This window comes from Lagenorhynchus albirostris, chromosome 7 (genome assembly GCF_949774975.1).
Source record: "Lagenorhynchus albirostris chromosome 7, mLagAlb1.1, whole genome shotgun sequence".
NCBI classification, from domain to species: domain Eukaryota; kingdom Metazoa; phylum Chordata; class Mammalia; order Artiodactyla; family Delphinidae; genus Lagenorhynchus; species Lagenorhynchus albirostris.
The window spans coordinates 54,373,115-54,396,513 of record NC_083101.1 but is presented as its reverse complement, the minus strand read 5'-3'; the positions used below and the strand labels follow the sequence as shown (position 1 = coordinate 54,396,513).

At 41.1% G+C, this 23,399-nt stretch overlaps 1 protein-coding gene across 6 annotated transcripts in view; it reads left to right on the top strand.

Moving 5' to 3' along the window:
- The window catches only part of GLIS3 (GLIS family zinc finger 3), a 504,604-nt gene that overhangs the window by 466,001 nt on the left and 15,204 nt on the right, over nt 1-23,399 (top strand). For 3 of the 6 annotated variants that reach the window (XM_060155032.1, XM_060155031.1, XM_060155030.1), the window contains exon 8: nt 8,813-8,988. In XM_060155032.1, coding sequence (XP_060011015.1) covers nt 8,813-8,988 — 176 coding nt within the window. Of the gene's footprint in view, nt 1-8,812; nt 8,989-9,647; nt 9,728-18,708; nt 18,903-19,144; nt 19,224-23,399 lie in introns of those variants that run through there. The other 3 variants (XR_009541594.1, XR_009541593.1, XM_060155033.1) reach the window with 3 other exon arrangements.

Sequence of the window (23,399 nt, the reverse complement as noted above, 5' to 3'; positions counted from 1 at the left end):
GGTATAGAAAATTCATTTGTGGTTATTACAATAGTAACCTGACATCCTTCAGATGAAGAAAAAAAAGCACATATAAACAGCACATGTTACTACTGAACAAACCACCACCCAGCTAGTTTCTTTTCAAATTTATGGATTATATTGACTTCTGAGGTCTCATCTGGCAGTGGCTTTCAAAGGCACCTGGCTGTACTTGGCAGGAGTACTGCATTGGAAGTTGGTTCTAAAAGTTCTTCTGATGTCGTCAAGAGACTCGTGTTTTCAGTTTGTGACCATGAGAAAGGTATGCAAGAAGCTGTTTTTTAATCTACCTATACGTCTCTTTCTCACCTTTGGAGAAAAATAACACTTTTTTTCTCATTTCTCATCTAGCATTCTCATCACACTTTCTTCCGAATGTTTTTCTTTCACCTAATGCGTTCTGTTTCAAAGCAGACTGAACTCTATGCCTAACACTATGCTGAACAAGAGAAAGTCTTCCCTTTGCCACAGGACTATGAGTTAATCCCCTTGCTTTGACCTACTCAGAGCTGCCCAAGGGACGATATCATTACAGAATTTTTTTTCACCGCAGAATTTTTTGACATGAAATGTCTAAGACCACTCTGGATAAATTTTCTTCTGGTTGGCACTTTTTTTGTAAAGAGGATTTGGCAGAATCAGACTTTTCTTTCCTTTCTCCCCATCACATCAGATTCTGAAATAGACAACCAACCAAGTCACAGCCAATTCTGCAGTCAAGATATTCCAAAAAACCTGGCTCTTGGTTAAATGTGTCCTGCATAATTCATTTTTGTAACATATCCTGGATGTCCTCTCCTCCTCCCTCTGCATTTCCACAGGGGAATAATAGTGTGATACCGTGGGCCGTATGTCACTGTATACAAGAAAAAATATACTTCTCTGCCTTGGACATTGATTACTTTGTTTTCTTGACTTACAACTTACTCCCTAAACCCAAGTGGAGAAACGTTCCTCCAGAACACTCTACCCTTTCTATTTCCCACAAGCACTCACTCATTATAATATATATGTGTCTTTTTTAAAAAGCCTTGGTGATCATTTCACCTATAGCCAACTTCACAGCCCTCATTTTGTCATGCTCTGTGGAGGCTCAGGCAGTCATTTTTGAGTCTTAGTCTCGTCCAATGTGATAAATTATTTGTAGTTAATATTGACCCAGACTCTTGTAAGGAGAAAGAAACACTAAGCCCTTCCTGGGGATGGCTTCAGCTCTTCGACTAGTTTGGAACAGAGTCCGCAGATGGACATACAGCTCTTGGCCTGCTTTGGTCCTGCCCAGATGGACAGTGTTGCAATTACCCACACTTCCCCAAGGCTGTTTCTTCATTTCTGAAAGCTGGTCTTGATTGTCTCAGAAGCAGAATTCAATTTGCAGTTCCCCCAGTAACGTGCTGTGATTCATTCGGGGACAAATCTGGATTGAACTGAGTCCAAGTGTCTCTTTTGTGAGACAGAAGGGAAGTATAAGTAGATACTATAGTCACCCAGATGATTCAGCCAGGAATTCATGAAGTGATTCATAAATCGTTATAAAGACCACTAAAGACTACTAAAATGGAGCACTGTCTGGCTATACAAAGTGGGGTATTATCATTGGGGGGTTTTTTTAGATGTTAAATCAGATGTGTAATCCTTAAAACTGTGCTTTTCTTTTTAGGTTTTGAAAAGGATTCCTTTTTTCCCCCTCTGCAGTCAGCCAACTGCTAAAGCCATTTTTCATTGATTAGTTTTCACAGATGAATTTTAAAACCACTACAGATGATACCCCACAATTCTTTGGGGGAATGAAGAATACCTCCCCAAATCTGCCATAGACCAGTTTCTATTCATTATTTCTACTCCCTGGCAGCAAATCAATAATATTTTTCATGTGAATGCAATGAAACTAGCTGTTCCGTTGCATTCTTCCTTCTTTGGGAGGTCTATAACCCCCATGGAAGAAAGAAGGCGGGGCGGGGGGTAACTATCCAAAGCACATACCAACCAACATCTAATCTAGCTGATCATGAAAACACCTGTTTTCAAAGTGTCAACCCCCAAAGCAGTGCTAAAACATACAGTCCCACATGGCTTGCACTGCTTGTGTATACAGTACGAATGAAGAAAAGTGAGACATATTTATGACATGTGCTTGATTTGCAACACAGCCTATTAGTAAATTTTGTTTGAAGAAATACAATTGTTAGTTGACATAGAAATACTTTGGATTTATACACAAGGGAAAGAGTGTAACTGAAAGGCGTTATCCAGCTGGAAAGACTAAAGGTATAAGCCTGGCTTGGGCACAAAGAGCCCCAGTTTAGAAATGAGCAAATTCACCAAAGCAAACTGGGAAATCACATTGTCAGATTTTTGTTGTTGTTGTTGTTGTTTGCGGTACACGGGCCTCTCACTGTTGTGGCCTCTCCTGTTGTGGAGCACAGGCTCCGGACGCGCAGGCTTAGTGGCCATGGCTCATGGGCCCAGCCGCTCCGCGGCATGTGGGATCTTCCCAGACCGGGGCACGAACCCGTGTCCCCTGCATCAGCAGGCGGACTCTCAACCGCTGTGCCACCAGGGAAGCCCACATTGTCAGATTCTTAAAGGCAGTAGGTTGCTGGTACCCCCATCCCCATCATCTGGTGATGAGGAGAAAAACCTCAGATGCCCACAAGAGTCCTCTTCCATCCTCCCTCAAGCCATCTCTCTGCCTTGCTTTGCATCTTCACTAGAGAGTGTCTTACCTTCTTGGGATAAAGGGGTATCTGGAGAACTAGCTGTGTGACTTTGGCAAATCATTTCATGTCTCTGGGCTAGATACAGTGGTGCTCCACTGCCCTTCAGCTCAAATGTTCTGTGATTGTATGGATTTGTGAGCTCAGGATAATTCGTTGGGAAAGCCAGTACCAAAAAAATGAGACTCTTACAGAAGACCACAACTAACTGCTCCTGGAACTAGGAAATTATCCAGATGAGTAGAAGCCTCACCTTCTTTGAGCCTCTTTCCATAGTCAAGAGAGAAAAGAGTGCTAAGAGTTTTATAATTTTTCGAGCTTCATAGATATTCTAACACAGTGCTATTAGACAGCTCTCAAGCATTGGATATATTTTAAATCAGGGATACCATAAATGTACATTCTGTTTAGAGCAGTCATTCCATAAACATGTGTCAATCATCTGAAAGGTGTCAGACATTCTCTGTTTAAAGTACTTGGATATCTGTGTGTTCCTAATTTAAAATTGTTCATAGTCCACCCCGCCCCTCACCTGCATCCTTTATTTTTCTCTGTAGTACTCATTTCCTCTAGCTCAATACATAGTTTGTGGGTTTAAAATTGTTCATTGCCTGCTTCCTCTCACACAAACAACGGAGATCTGTGTCATGTGTTACTCTCTCCGTAGTGCACTCGGAGCACTTGGTTGGTGTTCAGTAAATACCTCCTGAATGAATAAATGAATATATTATCTCAGATTTTATGATCCCCAGTATGAGTCGAGGTTAACTGTATTTTGCATTTGAAACTGAGGCTGGGAGAAATCAGGGTATTTATTCAAAATTACCCGGCTGGTAAGGGATGGAGCCACACTCCAAGGCCGGAGGGTCTGACTTCTACTCCATCTGTCTTCTACGACAGCCGTCTGCTTCTCCTGCCATTTGCAATTTCTCTGCACATGAACCTCACCAGTTGTATGTGTTTCAATTGGGACCTATTGTTCTATGAAACAATCTAAGATTGAGTACTGCATCAGCAGGAGAGCTCTTTGCTTCTGGCCCACATCACTGCAAGGTTGGGAAGCTCAATGTGAACAGAGGGTGGGAGCAGGCCACAAAAGAGAAGGAGCATAGACAAGTAAATACCCCCAAATAATCAGACATTTCCCAAGGTGTGTATAGATAAATATTTGCAGAAATCTTTCCAAGGTGGTTTTTAAATTTATTTATTTATTTTTATTTATGTATTTATTTTTGCGGTACGCGGGCCTCTCACTGCTGTGGTCTCTTCCGTTGCGGAGCACAGGCTCCGGACGCGCAGGCTCAGCGGCCATGGCTCACGGGCCCAGCCGCTCCGCGGCATGCGGGATCTTTCCGGACCGGGGCACGAACCCGTGTCCCCTGCATCGGCAGGCGGACTCTCAACCACTGCGCCACCAGGGAAGCCCGGTTTTTTATTTTTACCGCAGATCTTTGGTGAGCACTTTAAAACCTGTTTCCTTCTCTCTGTCTCTTTTTTTTTTGCAAACCATTAAACCATGGCTTATGCTAAGGTTATATAAACTCCTCCACTAAATGAGTGGAAATGGTTGACTCAATTCTCTGGTTTGCTTTTGTGTGATCTGCTTCTGGTAAGCAGTGATGTTTTTTAAAAATTCTGTTGTGTGCATTTTTACATAACAATCTTCTGTTGTTTCAAAGAAGTATGAAAGGCCAAAGAAGAGACTGGTAAGCTATATCAAATGAAATCTGTGAAATGTCAACTGCAGATCAGCAGCTGGGGAACAGAGTTGGACCCAGAAAGACTTCAGACAGTCTGTCTTCTGGCTCTTGGACACTGCTGTCACTCAGAATGAATGAGAGTGATGTCGTCTTGTCCTGACATAGTGGGGGAATGAGATATTCCTTAGGAGAAAAATTATAAATCACTGCAGTTTATACTCAGCATCAAAATTATTTGTTTATTTATTTTAGTATCAAAATATCTAATTCATCTTCTTTGGAGTTAAAGAAAAATTTCCTGTTTGGGGCAGAAAATTCAGACCATATTAATTCGGCCATGTGTGTGCGTGTTAAAAAGCCTAGGTTGGAAGATAGGTGAGGACACTAAGAAAATGGGATTTCGAGGCCCCCTCTACTCTACCTTCAGTAACAATAACATTTTATGTTTTACTTAGCAAGTTTCTGTTTAAGCATGCATGTTTTTTGTTTGTTTGCTTGCTTCTGGAGTAAATGGCCTCAAACTACTCAAGTTTCTTGAGTCTCTTTGGCTGTTTAAAGAACATTCCTGGCATCTCTCTTGCTGTGATTTAGTGACTGCTTTTGATTGCTCCCAGGGCCTTGCCTTGAACAGTAGGGCTCTCTCCTTCTCTTCTCCTCTCCTGCCCTCTCATCCCTGATTCTAATTTGCTATTTCTATTTCTATGAGCTAGTTAACAAGTAAGCAAGTTTATAAAAATTAAATTTAAGTTAATAGATTGTGAGAGATTTTTCAATAAAATACAATGTAGTGTTTTTAGGCAGTAACAAAATTGATTCTATGTGCTGTACTTGAAAGTCAGTCATTTATGCACTCGTTTCTTACACTGGGCTTTTTAGTGCTAAATTCTTATTTATTTCCTTGTTCCTAGAAATTGTCTGGATCACAATCAAGATCACATCCTGTTACTTTCCATCTTTTCTTTATATATGTAAAAGTTAGAGTTTTTGTACCAATTCTTTCCTTTCCAAAGCAAAGACTACTTTAAGTGTACATTTATTTCATTTAGAATAGTATATATTTAAATTTTTATTAATACTTTATATGGAGTGACATACTGTATTTTGAAATTATATTAACTTATACCATATAATCTTATTTATTTGAATAACATGGTGAAAAATCCAGACTGAATTAGCAAAAAGCAAAATGTAGAGTCGGTTGAAGGCTCAGTAAGTATTATTTTATCCCCCCCAGGTCTCTGAGATAGATGATGCTAAAATCTTGATGTGTATGTACTTCCACATTTTTTTCCTTTGCTCAACATTGCTATTACATTAAGTAATATGTGGTAACCAAGAGACAATGGCCAGGGTGTGAAACTTGTGTGAATAAATAGATAAGAATGATTTGTAATTAGCATATAATTATATACTCTCTAGGTAGATAGATACATAGATATATAATTTATATATAGATATATCATCTAAATATAGATATAGAGGTCTGTTGTATGAAATTAACATTCCAGATGACACCTAAAATGCTCAGATGAGTTCTGTTTAGTTGGTTGACTACACCCCTTTTTTATAGCTAGTAATCATAATTCACCCTATAGTCACATCATCCCGAATTATAAAAATGTAAGGTTTTATATTGCTCACAATCTTTGCCTCCTTCCCCTTCCCCATACACATTTTCTACTCTTTGTTAATCAAACCTTCATTTGTGAGTCAGACTTACTGTGCTGTGGGGGAGGGATTTGTGAAACAAAATTATTCTCCTCCATCAAGCTGGTGATACTAAGGTCCTACTTCTAAATACTGCTAATAATACTTCTAAATACTTGCTCCATCTACACATCTCTGCTCCATCAATCCTTAAGAGAAAGGACAGGTGGCAGAGGTACCAGAAGAGAAGACTGAAAAAACACCAAGAGCATGTTATATCTTTTATTCCCAAACACAGAAATATAATTAAGAAGGCAAAGGATCTTGCTGCTTTGCCCCCAAAACACAAAATTGAGATGCCAAAGATGGCTATTTAGCAATGACATAGGTTTCCTTCCAATTCAAATCCACCCCTTTCCCTCCCTCCCTGGACATCTTCCGTTCACAGAATTCTGGTGTTGGTTGGTGATGTGGACTCCTTCTAGCCCCAAAGTCTGTGATCTCACAATTCCTCCTGCCTCTCACACAAGCCTAGAGCAGCCTGTGAGGCACATTGAGGACATGTTCCCCAAGAAAATAGCCTCTATACGGGGAATCCCGGCATACAAGTTTTAATAGATATTCTCAGGACAGTGCCAGCGTTCATTTGCTCTGTTTTATTCAAGGCCATTCAGCACATCTTTTCAAGCTAATTCCAGTTAAGATGATGTGCTTGGAAAATATATAGTTACCAGGCACAGGACACTCAGTTACTATTCTCTTCCAGCTGAGTGAAGATCTAAGTTCTTGATTAAGCAGGCATCCTAGCCCAGCTAGTTTCTTTAAGCCTCCTCTGACTTGTCTTCTCCGTAACTTAACCAGTCCAAATCCTCCCTTCTTGGCTCCTACATCATCTTACATAGTCTTATCAGACCTCAGCAAGGGGAATGCAAAAACAAATGGGATTTCATCCCATAGTTTCTTACTGCAGCAATACAAATGTAGAAGCTCTGCCTTGTTAAATACTATGGTTCAAAATGTTGAAAATTGCTTGATAAACTTGACTGGTTCGTCCTCCCTTTGATCACCTATGGCCCTACACAAAAAGCCCAGAAAAATGAAGTGACCTGTTTCTATGAAATAAGTGGTGTACACAGATGGCGACATCTACATGTTGGCATAAAACAAAGCCTGTCTTTCTATACAGTGTAAGAAACAGCCTATTGAAGGTTTTCAATCACCTGAGCCTTTGCGGGGAGACTAAATGCTTCATTGCTAATATAGTTTTCCTGCACATCATTGTGATGCTTGTTTTCACTGCACTGACAGAGTCCCTGCTCCTTTCTCCACCACACTTGCACCAGCCCCCTACTGAACTGGCAGATTGAATGTCGTTTTGATAGTCTGTGGTCATTGTTCAACTTTAAAACTGTTCGCACGAGTACACTTCAAGGGAACCTCAATGTTAGAAAGTATAAACTGTCCTTTTAAACCTAGTGAGTCAGATCCTGCCATTTTTCTGTACAATTAGAAGATCAATGGATAGTTATCCATTTTATATCTCGGGTTAGTTGATGATGTCACCTTATTTAAACACCTGTATGTCCCACCTCAGAAACTACCATAATCTCATTATGATTGGCCCGTGTGACTGCAAAAGATGTCCCAAATCGGGGGCTTCCCTGGTGGCGCAGTGGTTGAGAGTCCGCCTGCCGATGCAGGGGACGCGGGTTCGTGCCCCGGTCCGGGAGGATCCCACATGCCGCGGAGCGCTGGGCCCGTGAGCCATGGCCGCTGAGCCTGCACGTCCGGAGCCTGTGCTCCGCAACGGGAGAGGCCACAACAGTTGAGAGGCCCACGTACCGCAAAAAAAAAAAAAGATGTCCCAAGTCGTGTGTGAGGTTCCTGTTGTACCCTGGGCAATGTTCTTTGCCAAGCACAGAACCCACACAGATCTTTTGGGTTCTGGATTTCAAACCACACTTGACCTTTGAGGTTTAAGTTAATTTATTCTTGGCAAAAGAAAATGTATAGTTTAAAGAGAATAGGACTAGAGAGGCTTATAATAAAGTCTTATAACACTTCTTGGACCTCAGATGTGTCTTACAGAACAAAATGTTTATGAGGCAAGTGTAAATGAATCAGAAACACACAGATTAAATTTCCGTTAAAATGCAAACGGGTCTAAAAATTAGCAGAAAAGGGGTCTGGCAAAGATGTGCTTTGAATTTCACCAAACCCAGAGTATTTGAAATGCATTTTAAGAAGCTTGACAAACTCAGACTGTGACTAGATTTTCCCTTTGTTGATCTGTTTTATTCCTTCAGTATCTCAACTGAGAAGTCAGTGGTTAAAAATGGGAGAGAAAAGTCTTAAGTTTTTTTTAAAGGGCTTTTTGTCACACTCTTATATAGCCAGAATAGGGAATTAGAATTTGGCTTTGAAGAGTTTGTCTTTTTTTTTTTTTTTTTTTTTTTTGGTACACGGTACGCGGTACGCGGGCCTCTCACTGTTGTGGCCCCTCCCGTTGCAGAGCACAGGCTCCGGATGCGCAGGCTCAGCGGCCATGGCTCACGGGCCCAGCCACTCCGCGGCATGTGGGATCTTCCCAGAACGGGGCACGAACCCGTGTCCCCTGCATCGGCAGGCGGACTCTCAACCACTGCGCCACCAGGGAAGCCCGAAGAGTTTGTCTTTGCTCCTGCTATTTTACATCTCTTATGTTTCCTTTTATAATTGTTTCCTCAGGTTTGCACCTTCTGCCCCATCTCCTCACCACATCAGCCCCCGGAGAGTGCCTGCTCCTCCTTCAATAATGCAGAGAACACAGCCTCCCCATACCCAGCAGCCCTCAGCATCACACCTGAAGTCTTATCAGCCAGAAACAAGCTCTTCTTTTCAACCAAATGGAATCCATGTCCATGGTAAGCAAGTAGCTGACAGTCCCTTGAGTTTTGAAAAGTGATGTTGTGCTGTTGCTTTTAATCAAGTGTCTTAGTTACCTGTTGTGGATTTCAGATGTCCTGCTATACACCACCAGGCTTTGGCTTTAATAACTTTCCTCTAAAATTTCACACTTAATCAGCATGAAATCTTGCAGTATCTTCCTGGCTTTGACCCTAAGATGGTATGACTTAGGACACCCCCAAGTGGTCAGCCCAAGGTGATGATCCATTCATTGATCCAGCACTTTTAACACCTCATGGTTAGGCCCTAACAATAGCATCTTGTTTCCTAAACAGTAAACAATGTAAAAGGGAAACAACAGGAGTCCTTTGGCCCACGCATGCCTCTCCTCTCACAGGTCTTTGCCCCCATTCCCATATGCCCAGATCCTCTCCATCCTTCAAGGCCCAGATGAAATGGCCCTTCTCTCTGAAGCCTTTCCTGATCTCCTTGCTGGATGTAATCTCTCCTTGCTTTAAACACTTGATTGCATATCACCTGTATTTCTGATATTATTGATACTTATGCTCTCTCTCCCTTGTAATTTACTTCTCTGTGAGTAAAACTTGTCTTCACTGGTAATGTGTAAACTTCTTTCTAAAGTCAGAATTTTCTGACCCACTGTTCTTTCTTTTAGAGAATTTAGCACAGTTCTTCATGTGTTGTAAAGACACATAGATACTGGATGAGTTCATGGAAGAAGAGGAGGGAAGGAAGGCAAGAGAAATCATGATGGTTTTCAAAATGTGTTTAACCCAGGACATGCCTGGAGAACTAAGTGTAGCTTAATTTCTTTTCTTTACTTAAACCAATTTTGCTGACTCAGGCAGATATCTTAGTGAACATCCATAGAAAGTTGAGTCGTCAAATCATATAGACTCAAAGTATACATAGGCTTTTACTTCCTAGGGACAGACACACCTTCTGTATAGGCAGAAGGGATACCATACATTTAAACTGAGAGTTTCAGCACCTGAGAAACATGACTCTTCTCCATCTGTCTCATGTTGATTCCTGAGTTTGCTCTTTATGAGTTATTACTTGAAATTAATGGGTGGTATGGTATCCCCAAACAAATCTAAATCAGTATTCAAGCTGTGTGGATAAGTGTGAATAACTTCCCAAGATGGCAGAATCAAGCGGTACTATGGAGCTAGGTTTGGATAAGAACATCAAAGCAGGGGTCTAGACAGCCAACGAGGAGACAAAATGCAGAGAGTGGCAGGTTGTTGGAAGGGAAGAATCTTGGAAAGCCCAGGGCCACTGGCTCTGGCTCAAAGTTCCATCCATTGCTTCTCCCCTCTCCCTGATACTAGTCACACAAACCCCCCGTTCCCCAACAAAACTTGGGCCTTTGGTAATTTTTACCTTCTTCTGTCAGTAAATTTCTTCTCAAGCTTTATTATGTGTTTACTCAACCAAGAAACATTCCTTGAGTGCCTACTATGCGTAAAGCAATGAATGTGTGAGGAAGACAAACAGAGCACTCTGTCTTCTGAGGGGGGCCTCCCAACCCTGACAAGGAGTTCTTCTAATGTGGGGGAGATTCAGGTGCTCTGAAGCCACCCTTACCTACAGGCAGGAGGCAAACAACATGAGTTCGGGGTTTGTGGAATACAGAATAATAGGTCACTGATTCTAAGACACACAATTTTTACCTTCATGTTTTACCACTGCTGAAATCTGAACATATCCCAGTCAGTGGCATCATGTAACTGGCAGTGATTTTTCTTTCTGGTGCTATATAAAACAATGGAGCATTTCACAGTCAATGGTGTCATAATTCCAGTGAAATGCAGTATAACACACTTTGATTACAATTGTGAAAAACACATTTTAAAATTTCAAAAATTAACCTACTTGCATGAAAAAATATTGGAAGGAAATTCTCCAAAATGTTGACAGTTTTTTTTTAATCATGGTGGTAGGATAATGGGTGGTTCCTTTTCTTCTTTTTTCTGCTTTCTAAAGAAATTCTAAAAGAGATTTTGGAATTAGACCAATTTGAATGCAAATACCAATCTACTCAACTGTGTGACTCTGGACAAATTATTGAGCCTCAGTTCAGTTTCATTAAATGAGGGGAGTCTTACCTACCTTCTCTCATCAGTTGTTAGGAGAATTCCACAAGCAGAGCACCTGGTACTGTGCAGGCGCTTAACTAATTAATGTTCTTCCTTCTACTCCCTTTTCTTTATTAGACTCTTTGAGAATAGGAATAATATTTGTAGTCTTAGGGCAAGCATAATACTTGGTGCAAAGTAGGCATTTAGTAAGTATTTACTGAATAAGTGATTGACACTTTCTCATTCACCAAATGAATAATGAAACAAGACGGTACAGATAATGGGATTTACCTTATCATTTTGCCCTGCCTCTTGGCAAAAGACTCTTCTGCAATATTTCTCATTTTTAGTTGAACAATGAATTTTCTCAAGTTTAGCTGAAACTTGAAATTGTGGTTTTATTTTTTAATTTCACTTTAATTGTTAAAAATTCCCATGGCCAGTGAGAAACTGCTAATAGTGTTACCGATCCTCCCTAGTTACTCCCCAACAAATGTCCTTCTGCCCAGTGTTGTTGGAGCCAATAGAACGAGACTGAGTTCGTTTCAGAAGCAAAGGAAAGCTTTATGCTTTGATCAAAGAATGGAGAGGCTCCGGCTCCTGCTCTAGAGCACAGGCTCTCCCAGAAAGGCTGGAGGCTGGGCTGCTTTATAGGGTTCTCTCCTGCCGAGGGGTGGGAGGAGTTCCTGCGGGTCCCATGCAGCATTTCTGCAAATAGCATGCCATCTTCATCTTCAATTGCAGTGTCGTGCTCAGTGCCTCTGCACAATGCATAACAAGCTGAAGTGTCCAGCGCAGCGGTTCTGCACTGGGAACTCAAATCCGACATATTAAGTGCAAGGCCCGCTATAGGCAAGTGAAAGTAAACACAAAAGAAGAGGTTATCTTATCACCTAGGTTGTGTCTTATTTTTCCCGGGGACCCCAGTGGACTTTGCCAGTGACAGTAGCAGCTCTAAAATACATACATACAACAAGCCTTTCTGGAAGAGATCAAGATATACTTATGCAAATTGGAAATCATGACTTTCTCCCAGGAGGAGGGGCAAGTGGCTGCAGTGAAGAGCTTGCAAAGAGAGTGTTCATGCATTAGCCCCTGGGCAACTGCTAGAATTTAGGGAGTAGGGATCCAGATGCAGACTTAGCCTCAAGCATTTTTTCTGAAAATGTTTTTGTGATACTTTCTGGGCATGAGCATTTCTCTTCAACTACTCCTTAGGATAAGGGCCCAAATTGATCTAATATTTTTCAAGCGGGCGATACAGTGCTGGGAGTGAGGGGAGTGAGGGGAGCAGAGACCCTTTAAATGAGTTGCTGTTATTGGCCGTGCCTTTCAGCTTTGGTTGCACTAGTTTGCTCGATGGTGTTATATAGCATCTTGGTGACAAGGAACTTCACCCCCATTAAAAGTAGATTTTTAAAGCCCCAAGCAGTGTCGGGATTGCTAACATGATAGCTACAGTGAATATTTGTTCTTTCTTTCAAGAAGTTCATGGCTTTAATGAGTGTTGTCACCCCCATCCTCTCTGTGCTCCCTACTGCAGGTAGAGGTCAGAGAAAAATGTCATCACTGTATTTTTAGAGATGGGAACTGAGACATAGAAGAATATTAAATGTCTAGGCATTGCTGCCTCGGCAAAGTACACAGGCGCCTTTAACAAGAAGCCCACATTTCCAAGCCACATTCTTAATCTACCATTTTTAAGTCAAAGGCACATCAAAATAAATATGTGTTTATATCTATCCATGGAATATACGCTTGTATGTAGATGCTGTTGCATTACATAGAGCCATGAAAGGTTAGTACTCAGAGTGGTTTTAGTCTTATAGATGAAGAAGGAAATGAGGTCCATCGAGTTTTGCTCATGGTGTACTAATTGATAAGAGCTTAGATGTTGTGTGCTCTATGTATATATTTATTACGAGGTATTTTGTAAAAGGCACACTTTGAAAAGATTAATAGCACTGCTTTTTCAAGTTCCCTTAACCTAGTGGATGACCCAGGACCAGAGCTCAGTTTTGTTGATTCTGCACCCACTTCATCCATTCATACTGCCTTCGTTAGTAAGGGTGGATAAGGTGTCATTTCTTTTAATGTTTGAATACTGGTAGCATTGACAGGTCTCTGGGTGGCATCTCCAAGGCAACTTCCTAGTACATTTTAGTCTTTTATTTAAGATGTAAACAGAAGGACAACTCTTTCCAATCATGTAAGCTTGTTCTTCAGTCTTTTCTTTCTCTTTAGGACCATTCTCTTGCCCAGGCAAGCTTCAGAATTTTGCCTGGATTAGTTGCCTGAGAGTTGATATTTGTACATTTTGTTATGGTACTAATGGATAATTTCTTTTTAAATGCTCTATTCACTCCAAGCTGTTAGAATGCTGTGGGAATTCCTAGAACAGTATTTTCACAACCTTCCTGCTTCTGGACCCATCAAGGAGAGGCCAAGTTCAATTCAGCAAGTGTTTATTGGTCACCCACTTTTGTCAGGCAAACATGAATGTCATTTAATCAATGCAATGTGATACATGCAATGACAGAATGTATCAGAGGCTCCCAGTTTATTCAGAAGAAGGTGTCAGAGAAGGGGTCCTAGAGGTGAATAGAGTTTCTTCTTGAATAGAGTTTTGTTTTTGTTTTGTTTTATACTGGAATATAGCCGATTAATAATGTTGTGATAGTTTCAGGTGCACAGCAAAACGACCCAGCCATACATACACATGTATCCACTCTCCCCCAAGCTCCCCTCCCACCCAGGCTGCCACATAACATTGAGCAGAGTTCCCTGTGCCATACAGTAGGTCCTTGGTGGTTATCCGTTTTAAATATAGCAGTGTGTACGTGTCAGTCCCGAACTCCCAGTCTATCCCTCCTCCCCACCCTTCCCCCCTGGTAACCTTAAGTTTGTTCTCTAAGTCTGGGAGTCTGTTTCTGGTTTGTACATAAGTTCATGTGTATCATTTCTTTTTAGATTCCACATATAAGTGATATCATACGATATTTCTCTTTCTCTGTCTGACTTACTTCACTCAGTATGACGATCTCTAGTTCCATCCATGTTGCTGCAAATCGCATTTTTTCATCCTTTTTAATGGCTGAGTAATAGTCCATTGCATGTCCAGTGGTTAAGACTCCACACTTTCACTGAATAGAGTTTTGATGGTAAATAGATCACTGGGTAAGCCAAGTGGCGAGAGGCATTCCAGGCGGGGGAAGCAAATCACACAGGCAAGAACACAAATGATAGCATGGTGTGTGCTTAGAGAGATGAGCCAAAGACAGTTGGTGTACGGCTGGGATATGCAGCTTCAGTCGTGGAGCAGAGGGAGAGAAGGCTGAGGAACCTGCAAGACCGGCTCATAATGGGATCTGTGGCCACACTGAGTGTAATGCTGCCAAGTGAAGAGGCCAGCGTGGTATTTAGGAAAGTCAGCCAGGGCACTGTGTAGAGAATGGAATGGGCGAGGTAGGAACATTACATCCTAAGTCTTGGGATTATACTGGACTGCCTGCATAGAACACCCAAACAGCAGTGACTTAAATAAACAGTCCAGTTCACTCAGATAGAAGTGGTAGATAGGGGAATGATGTCAAAATAATGTGGAGCTCTGGTTGTTCACACACAATCTTTCCTAGGCAAGAGGAGCTGAGATGGCGAGAGAAGGAGAAAATGAAGAAGCCCTCAGCCTATCTTCTGCATAAGCAGAATCCCTTTCTGCTCTCTTTCTATAAAATTTGAAATGAGCATGATCCCAGGGGCTGCGTCCCCAGAAAGGTGCATACCTGGCCTGCCCAGCCCTCAGCTGATGGCAGATCACAGTTCTTCCTAAGTGCTGCTTCTATCACCTGCTGTCTCAGTTCCTGCAAGCCATCATTTCCAGTCAACATTTTTGTCCATTTTTAATAACCACCAAAGAGCCTCCAGCCACATTGAACTGGCTGCCCAAATCCTCTCTTGATTGTTTTGTTACTCCTGCAATGAGTAGGTTTCGTAGATTTTGAGTGGTCTGTCCCAATCCTGGTTTTCCCAAAGAGCCTGTTATTTGTCATACACATTTGTACAGAGCAAAGGGCTTCTCAGAATTTGTTTATCATGTTATAGCAGCATGCCCAGTGTACTCTTCGCATGTGACAAGACATCTAAAAGTAGACAGTGCATGGAGGAGAAGCAGCCCCATGGGGCCAATGGTGCACCAGTCTCCTCCTGCTTTCTGCTTTGCCGTCTTTAACCGTGGCTTCCATCCTCCTGGTCACAGTATGGATGCTGATGTTCTCCATTCATTTCTTGTTTCAGTTTCAGGCAAAAGTGAGGGAGAAGAGTGAAGGACAGGTGTACCCCAAACTTAGTCCCATGGCCACCCTCACATGCAAGGGAGTCTGGGAAGACAGGTATTTTAGTTCATTGCCATGCTCGACAAAACTGAGTTTCTGTTAATAATGTTTATTGGATAGACAGACTACAGGGTGTGCCAAAGATTCTCTGGAACCGTCTTCTAATCTGTAAAATGGAACTATCTCACGGATTCATTCACATTGATTGCCTCTGGGAAATCAGTGGTAGAGCCTAGAGACCTCTTTCTGAGGGTTCTGCCCCCATTTTCTGCCCCTCTTCCCTATTCTCTGAGGTTTCTATACTTTCCACTGCTTGCTCCCATTTTCACCCCTCTGGAGTTGCCAGTTGCCAACACAAGGATTTCCATCATCCAAGATCCAGTCATTAGATTTCATTAGAAAATCACCATGAAGCTGTCTCCCTAGCCTGAGCTGTTTGATATCAAGGCAGCAGCGGGGGGGGAAAAGCAGGGCCTTCTCTGCTGGTCCTGGCTCCTGTGGTTCATAAGCTGTCTTTCTCATGATTTAAAGTGTGCCTGCAGGCCCTGAAGAAGCAGGCCAGTGAGCTCCCAGACAATAGTAGCATTTTCCCACCTCAGTGCGGACAACAAAAGGTTTCCAGACACCAACGGGCCTCCAAGAACAAAACACGTTGTAAATGGCTTGTCCTACCAAACAACCAAACCATCTTTCAAACTGAAGAAACCTCAGAGCACTGATAAATTAAATGAAATGGAGTGGCAGGTACAAGCTTAACTTCTTCCTCTGTGTTGGCTGTTTATTTAACAGTGATTGTGCAATGGTACTTTCCAGAAGAGCCCTATGGGTTACAGCCATGACTGATCTCATTTCTGGGAGTTTATAGTGTTAAATGTTTAAAGCTTATTTTTTTAAAAGGCAAATTGTAGAGACAATAAACATACTTCCCTCCCACAGGAAATTTAGTCACATCTGCATATGTGAGGTTGTGAAATAATAAAGCAGTAAGTCTAGAAATTGTATTGCTTAGAACTTAAGCATGTGTCACAACTTTGCCTTGAAATCTCAGGAAGACAAATAAGATTGATAAATCAACAGTGTAATAGTCTTCACTGAGGAAGTTGTGACGTATTCACAGGGGAATGAGCCAATGAGTGTACTTCACGTTATTCTGATGTTATCAGCGGATATTATCATCAGCGGTCATAATCAGGAATAATTTTTGGTGTCAGCCTTGATGTTATTAATGCTTATATAGTACTGGGGATTGATGATTAGATCCAGGGAAATTCTTAATTACTCTTATATACTTAATTACTACAAAATTATCCCCAGAGCAATTTTACATTGCTAGTACTTGATAAATTCTGACAGTGTGCTAATTCTATAAAACAAAAGTTAAATTTAAATGTGTATATGAGTGCAGTCAGAATTTCAACGTGTTGGGTTTTATGACAATTGTGTAAGATGGTCATCTTAATCAGAAGAGCTGTTTGATTAATTATGGAAAATTGAACTGTGAATAATATACATATGTGATTAAGCATCTGCACACACACTCACAGATTAAACCCATATATCAGTAAGGATATTAGAGGACTAGATCTAAATCAAGTAATCATCACTAAATTCTAAGTTTCCTTAGGACAGGAATCGTATCTCCTCACAATGTTTGGTACATGGTAATGCTTAATAAAAGTTTATTGAATAAATATGAATTAATAAAAAGGGGAGGAGGAAGAGAGGGATTTTGCCCATGGTTTCTTAAACTGGTTGGTGGAGCCAGCCGTTGGCAGAATTGAGACTTGGAATCAGGTTTTCAGGGCCCGTCTTTTCTCTGGGCACTTCCTCTTATTTTCCTGTTTGTCTCTTTAGATATCCAGTGCTTACCAACTGCCTGGGACCTCTCCCTAGAGGAAATAGGATGATTTAATGATTCACTTATACATTAAGGTAAATTTAATGCAATACTCCTTCTCATGAGTATTTGCACATCTGGTACTGAGTGTCAAGTAGTGAAATTCTGAGCAGTGGCAGCCCTGTGGAAGAGGTATTTTGAGGCATTCCCAGGGCTCGTAGGTACAAGTCCCTTGTTTTTGAAAGCACTTTTCAGTTTTCAAAGCATTCCCAGCCATTAGCTTACATACCCCCAAATTGGTCACAGTATCTCAGAAGAGGAGATTTCCAGAAGAGGAGGTTGTGACTTGCCCAAGGTGATAAAGGAAGACAAACAGTGAGCTGTAGAAAAAGCTGTAGAAAAGTCTGCAGAAAAAGACTTTGGAGTCAGGCAGATCTGAATTGGAATCTTATGAGCAAGTCATGCAATGTCCTGAATCTAAGTTTCCCGACTATTTTATTTTTATTGAAATACAGTTGGTGTACAATATTATGTACACTATTTTCAGGTGTACTGAAATTTGACATTTACATGCATTATGAAATAATCACCACAAGTTTAGTAACCATCTGTCCCCAAAGTGATTACAATATTATTGACCATATTCTTTATGCTGTATATTACATCCCTGGGGCTTTTTATATAACTGGAGATTTGTACCTCTTAGTCTGCATCACCTGTTTCACTGACCACCCTCGCCTCTGCAAAGCACCCATTCTCTATATCTGTGAGTCTGTTTTCATTTTGTTTTGATTCTTTGTTTTGTTTTTTAAATTCTGAGTATAATAGGGGGATAGTGATACTTCTCTTTCAGAGTTGGTGTAAGAATGAGAGAAAATGCCTGGTCTGCAGGATATGCTCAGTTAATTAGAGCTATTATTATTGTTGTCATTTTTCTACTGTGTACCAGATACTGGGTGTGCTGGATACTTCCACTTGTATTGTTTAATCCTCACAATAACATTAATAAAAATATTAATATACTCTAGCCTCCCAGGTGAGACTGAGAGTTTAAGCACCTTGCCCCAAGTCACATACCTAGTGAATATCAGAGCTGGTTTTATAAACACGGTCTGACCCCAAAGCTCGCACTCATTCTCCTTCATGATGATGCCTATAGCTACAGTACTGTAAGAGTTTTTAGTTAGCTTGGGAATTATTTTTGTGTGAAGGTTAAATGTGGAACCATTAAAGATGAGGTTCCTTACAGGGCTAAAATTCTGCTGGCAATACCGGTACTATGATTCATGAGACAAAGTGATTTCCCACCAACCACTTGTCTTGTGTATTTTGCATACTGATTGCTGAAAATGTTTGCCTTTTTTTTACCCTGTGTCAGGCAGTATGGTGCATGTTTACAGTGCCTTTCTTATTAGTTCTCATAACAACCCTATAAAGAAGGCATTGTTTATTCCCATTTTACAGCTGAGGAGTCTGAATCACTAAAACATTAAGTAACTTGCCCATGATTTCTTAATCTTGAAATGGAAACTGGAAACTACACCCAGGACCATCTGACAACGGTCTATGCTCTTCACCACTGGATTAAGAGCCGTCACGGTCCCTGTAGGGAAGGGATAGCTCACCCTCTGATTGCCCCCAGTGGTGTTACCCCACAGGTGTGTATGTGTATTGGTGTGTTTGTGTGTCTCTGTGTGCCCACGTGCATGCACGCACCCACGCTCTCATGTGCCATGTTTGCTCAAGCACACGCTTGCTGGGAGAAACTGTTTGGAAGCCTGATTACTAAATCATCAAACCAGGATTACTGGATTCTTAGCACATTCCTTAAATGCAGTTTTTAAATTCTTATTGACTTTTTAAATTAGAAAAAAATCTTTACCTGTTCATTTTTTTAAAGGTACTTAGGGTACTTAACCTTATAAAGAGTTTAAGTTGCTTCCCAGCCTATGTTCACCTTAATTCCACTGCTCAAAGGTAATGATTATTAAGATTGGTGAGTATTCCTTTTAGACTTTTAAAAATGCTTCTGAAAATGAAATATATGCATGTATATATACATAACATGTGCCCTGTTATAAAGTGGCCTCACATTCTGCATTTTATTTTATGACTTACTTTTTTTTTTAAATTAATTAACTTATTTATTTTTGGCTGCATTGGGTCTTCGTTGCTACGCGCAGGCTTTCTCTAGTTGTGGCGAGCGGGGGCTACTCTTTGTTGCAGTGTGCGCGCTTCTCATTGTGGTGGCTTCTCTCATTGCGGAGCACGGGCTCTAGGTGCGTGGGCTTCAGTAGTTGTGGCACCCAGGCTTAGTAGTTGTGGCTCAGGGGCTCTAGAGCACAGACTCAGTAGTTGTGGCTCACGGGCTTAGTTGCTCCATGGCATGTGGAATCTTCCTGGACCAGGGATCAAACCCATGTCCCCAGCGTTGGCAGGCGGATTCTTAATCACTGTGCCACCAGGGAAGTCCCACTTTTTTTTAACTTAACAAAATATATTCTTTTGCTTTCTAGGTCAATGTATGTAAATCAATTCCTTTTTAATTGTATAGTTTAATACTTATGGGAACTTTTCATTTTTTAATCATTCCACTGTTGAAAGACATTTATGTTTTTTCCACTTTTTGCTTTTATTAACAATGCTATATTAAATCTCCTTATGTATATTGTGTGTTTACACAAGTACTCTCACACACATATATATCTCTTTGCATTCTTTCTTTAGGAAATATTTCTGAAAGAGAAATTGCTGGATAAATGGGTATGCACATTTTAAAGCTGGATAGATAATGCCATATATTCCTTCACAAAGTCCGTACCAATTTAGACTCTCACCAACAGTGCATTAGAGCGCTCATTTCCCCACCCTAGATATTGTCAGTCATTTATTATTATTTTTGTTTGTTTTTTAAGGGTTTTGAATTTTTAAAAATTTTTATTTATTTTTGTACAGCAGGTTCTTATTACTTATCCGTTTTATACATATTAGTGTATACATGTCAATCCCAGTCTCCCAGTTCATCCCACCACCACCACCACCACCAGCCCCCGTCAGTCATTTTAATACTTGCCAGTTTGTACAGCAAAGTTGTTTTGATTTTTCCTTTGGTTAGTAATGTGACTGAGCATCTTTTAATATTTTTATTGAGCTCTAAAGGTAGTTCAGTTATAATAGGAATTAAGTAACAGGAGCTACTATTTGGGTATCTATATTATTTATTAAGTAGTTCACTTGCTCTTTCACCTGCCAGTCAGGTTGTGTCATTGGCAGCATGACAGTTTGTTTTCTTAATTGGAACTCAAAAATTTATTGAAGAGGAGGAAAAGATCCAGAAAATTTCTGTTTCATTGACTACTGTGACTTCTCTGTCAGTTAACTTAAAAACTATAGAGGGGCTTCCTGGGTGGCGCAGTGGTTGAGAGTCCGCCTGCCGATGCAGGGGACACGGGTTCGTGCCCTGGTCCGGGAAGATCCCACGTGCCGCGGAGTGGCTGGGCCCGTGAGCCATGGCCGCTGAGCCTGCACGGCCGCTGAGCCTGCACGGCCGCTGAGCCTGTGCGTCCGGAGCCTGTGCTCCGCAATGGGAGAGGCCACAACAGTGAGAGGCCCACGTACCACAAAAAAAAAAAAAAAAAAAAAAAAAAAAACACTATAGAAAAGCGTTTAATGAACATTATTACAGATTTAGTGCTTTTTCATTCTTTGGGAGAAGCAATGACATTTTTTCCAGAAGCAAATGTTTTGTCTTATATCTGAAACTCATGAAGTTTAGCCTCTAATGAATAGAGATCTTAAAATCAAGTTAAATATTGTCTTATAAGTCTATTTTAGGGGCTGCGCATTTGAACTCTTCAGGTCTGAACATACTAATGGCAATCCGTGTCTTGTAATTCTTGTATTTTTAGTTGCAGTTTTCCTTGTAAATATGATAAGCAACTCATCGTTTAGAAGAAAAAATATGAATAGCTGTGGTTGGAGTTTCCTTAAAGGGAAAACACACACACACATTAGAAACATCTTGTTACTGGTAGCAAGGCCACTAATAAAACGGAACAACAACAATAAAACACTAGAATTGGCTTGATCTGTGCCCATTCAGGTCATCTGGGCTCAGACCGTGTTGCAAAACAGTCCTAGTTCCCTTAGAATTTCTAGTTGATTTACTTACAATTGTGAGTGCTCTTTCTCATTACAGAAATTTTTGCTTTCTAACCAGACTGCTCTGGCTAAACTCTATTTCGTTCTTTTGTAAGGGCTTTGAGAACTAGACCTTAACGATGCAAGTCTGTTGAAGTAAAAACATTCAGGCATTTTTCTAGATCATTTAAGTGTAACGGCCAGCCGCTCCTCTCCTACATTCCTCCGCAAACCCAATCTCATATCACACATCCCTTTACTTCAGATTCTTAAATCCTGTCATCAGAATGGCCGAATGATTCAGGGGATCTGAATTAGCCAAATATTTACCCCAAGGTTGTTTGTGTCTGTGGATCTGGGCTGATGTAGGGTTTTTATCAATACCATTGAGGTCAGTGATAGAACATACATTTATATTGCAATATATGTTTTATAAATTACTCTTAGGTACAAGATCATTATCGTTGCCTGGTAGCTATAAAGAAACTGCTCGATAAAATATTTGTTGGGTGAATACCTGGATCCTCATTATAACTTTATGAAGAGAGTAGGAAATATATTTCTGCTCCTATTTAGAGATGAAACTCAGATTAGAAACTCAGAAACTCCTTGACCTTGGGATGGTTTCCTAAAAGAGTGCAAAGTGTTCTGTGGATGAGTTGAGCCACTTAATTCTCCTGCCCACTCTTGTTCCTCTTCAGGTTCAGTGGCCTCCTGGCATCCAGCAGAAAATGGTGGCTTGGAGCAGCAAAACTCTCCAGGTCATCTTGACAGGGCCAATTGTATTTCCATTGTCTTTGTTTCTTCCTCCATTAAAAGAAAATTTCAGTGTTAGAAAGGGAAGTCACTTTATTTTTCTGAAACTCCTGATAGGCTATTATGTACAAAGTTCATAGATCAAAATCTTTGAGCTCAGTTGTGGTTCCTCTTACCATCAGTATCTTCACCAAAGGCTCTATGTGTAAGTATCACTCACTCATCCATTTATTCATTCTCAAATATTCAGCTCCTATTATGTGCCAGGTCCTGTTTGGGGTGCTAAATCTACATCAATAGAGAAAATAGAAGTCCCTGCCTGTCGTGAGCTTATATGTAAGGAATGGTTCTTGGCAAGCAAAACCTTTGAACTCAACCGTGAGACAGTATTCTTCATGGTCCATATGTAGGCAAGGAATCATGTCATCTATTTAATCCCTGTAGTACATGGCACATTTGAGATGCCTAATACATACTTTAAAATCGAGAGTTTGGTGGGCAGTGGGATGAGAGCAAGCAGAAAAGGAAAGACCCTGTAGACTAGACATACTCATCAGAGTGTGACCCCCAGGTAGTAGTGGGAAGAAGGCTGTCTAGCTGGAGGGGCGGAGCAGAGGATGGCAGATCATAAATTGAGTCATCCACGTTAGGAGTCAGTGTCCCCAAGGTTTGACAAGATGAAAAGGCAAGTTTCCTGGTAGCCAGATGGAAAGGAGTGACAGGAATTTGGGGATCCAATGACATACATCAGGTTTTACAAATGCAGAGTCCGCTCTGCTTTCTTAAACCCACCTATATAGATTTCTTTTACTTCAAGCCCAGATTTCATCTCACTATAATATTCTAGACAGCAGATTTGGGGGAAGCTTCACAGTATGTAACAGGGACTTAGCTGTGAGGCAGAGGTTCAGCAGGAGAAACAGTCAAGCCATTGGTGCAAGTGTGAGCTGGTGCCCACTCTTAGCGAGATTAGAATGCTGGAAAGTTGTATAGTCATAGACTTGGATTCAGGGAAACAAGAAATCACCTAGTTAGTGGAGCGGATATAACATGGGAGTTTGGTTACAGCTAGACAGCAGAAGTCTAGGCCACAAGATCAGTGTGGGACCAGCAGTAAGCCCAGAACTTCTGAGTCACTCAACTGAGGTCCCGTGATTGCACCTTGCCCAAGAAGAGAATGGTACTGGGGTGGGGAGGGAGATCATCCTGATCTATGTCTGTAATCTAAAGTCACTTTGGGACGGTCATCATTGCTTTAT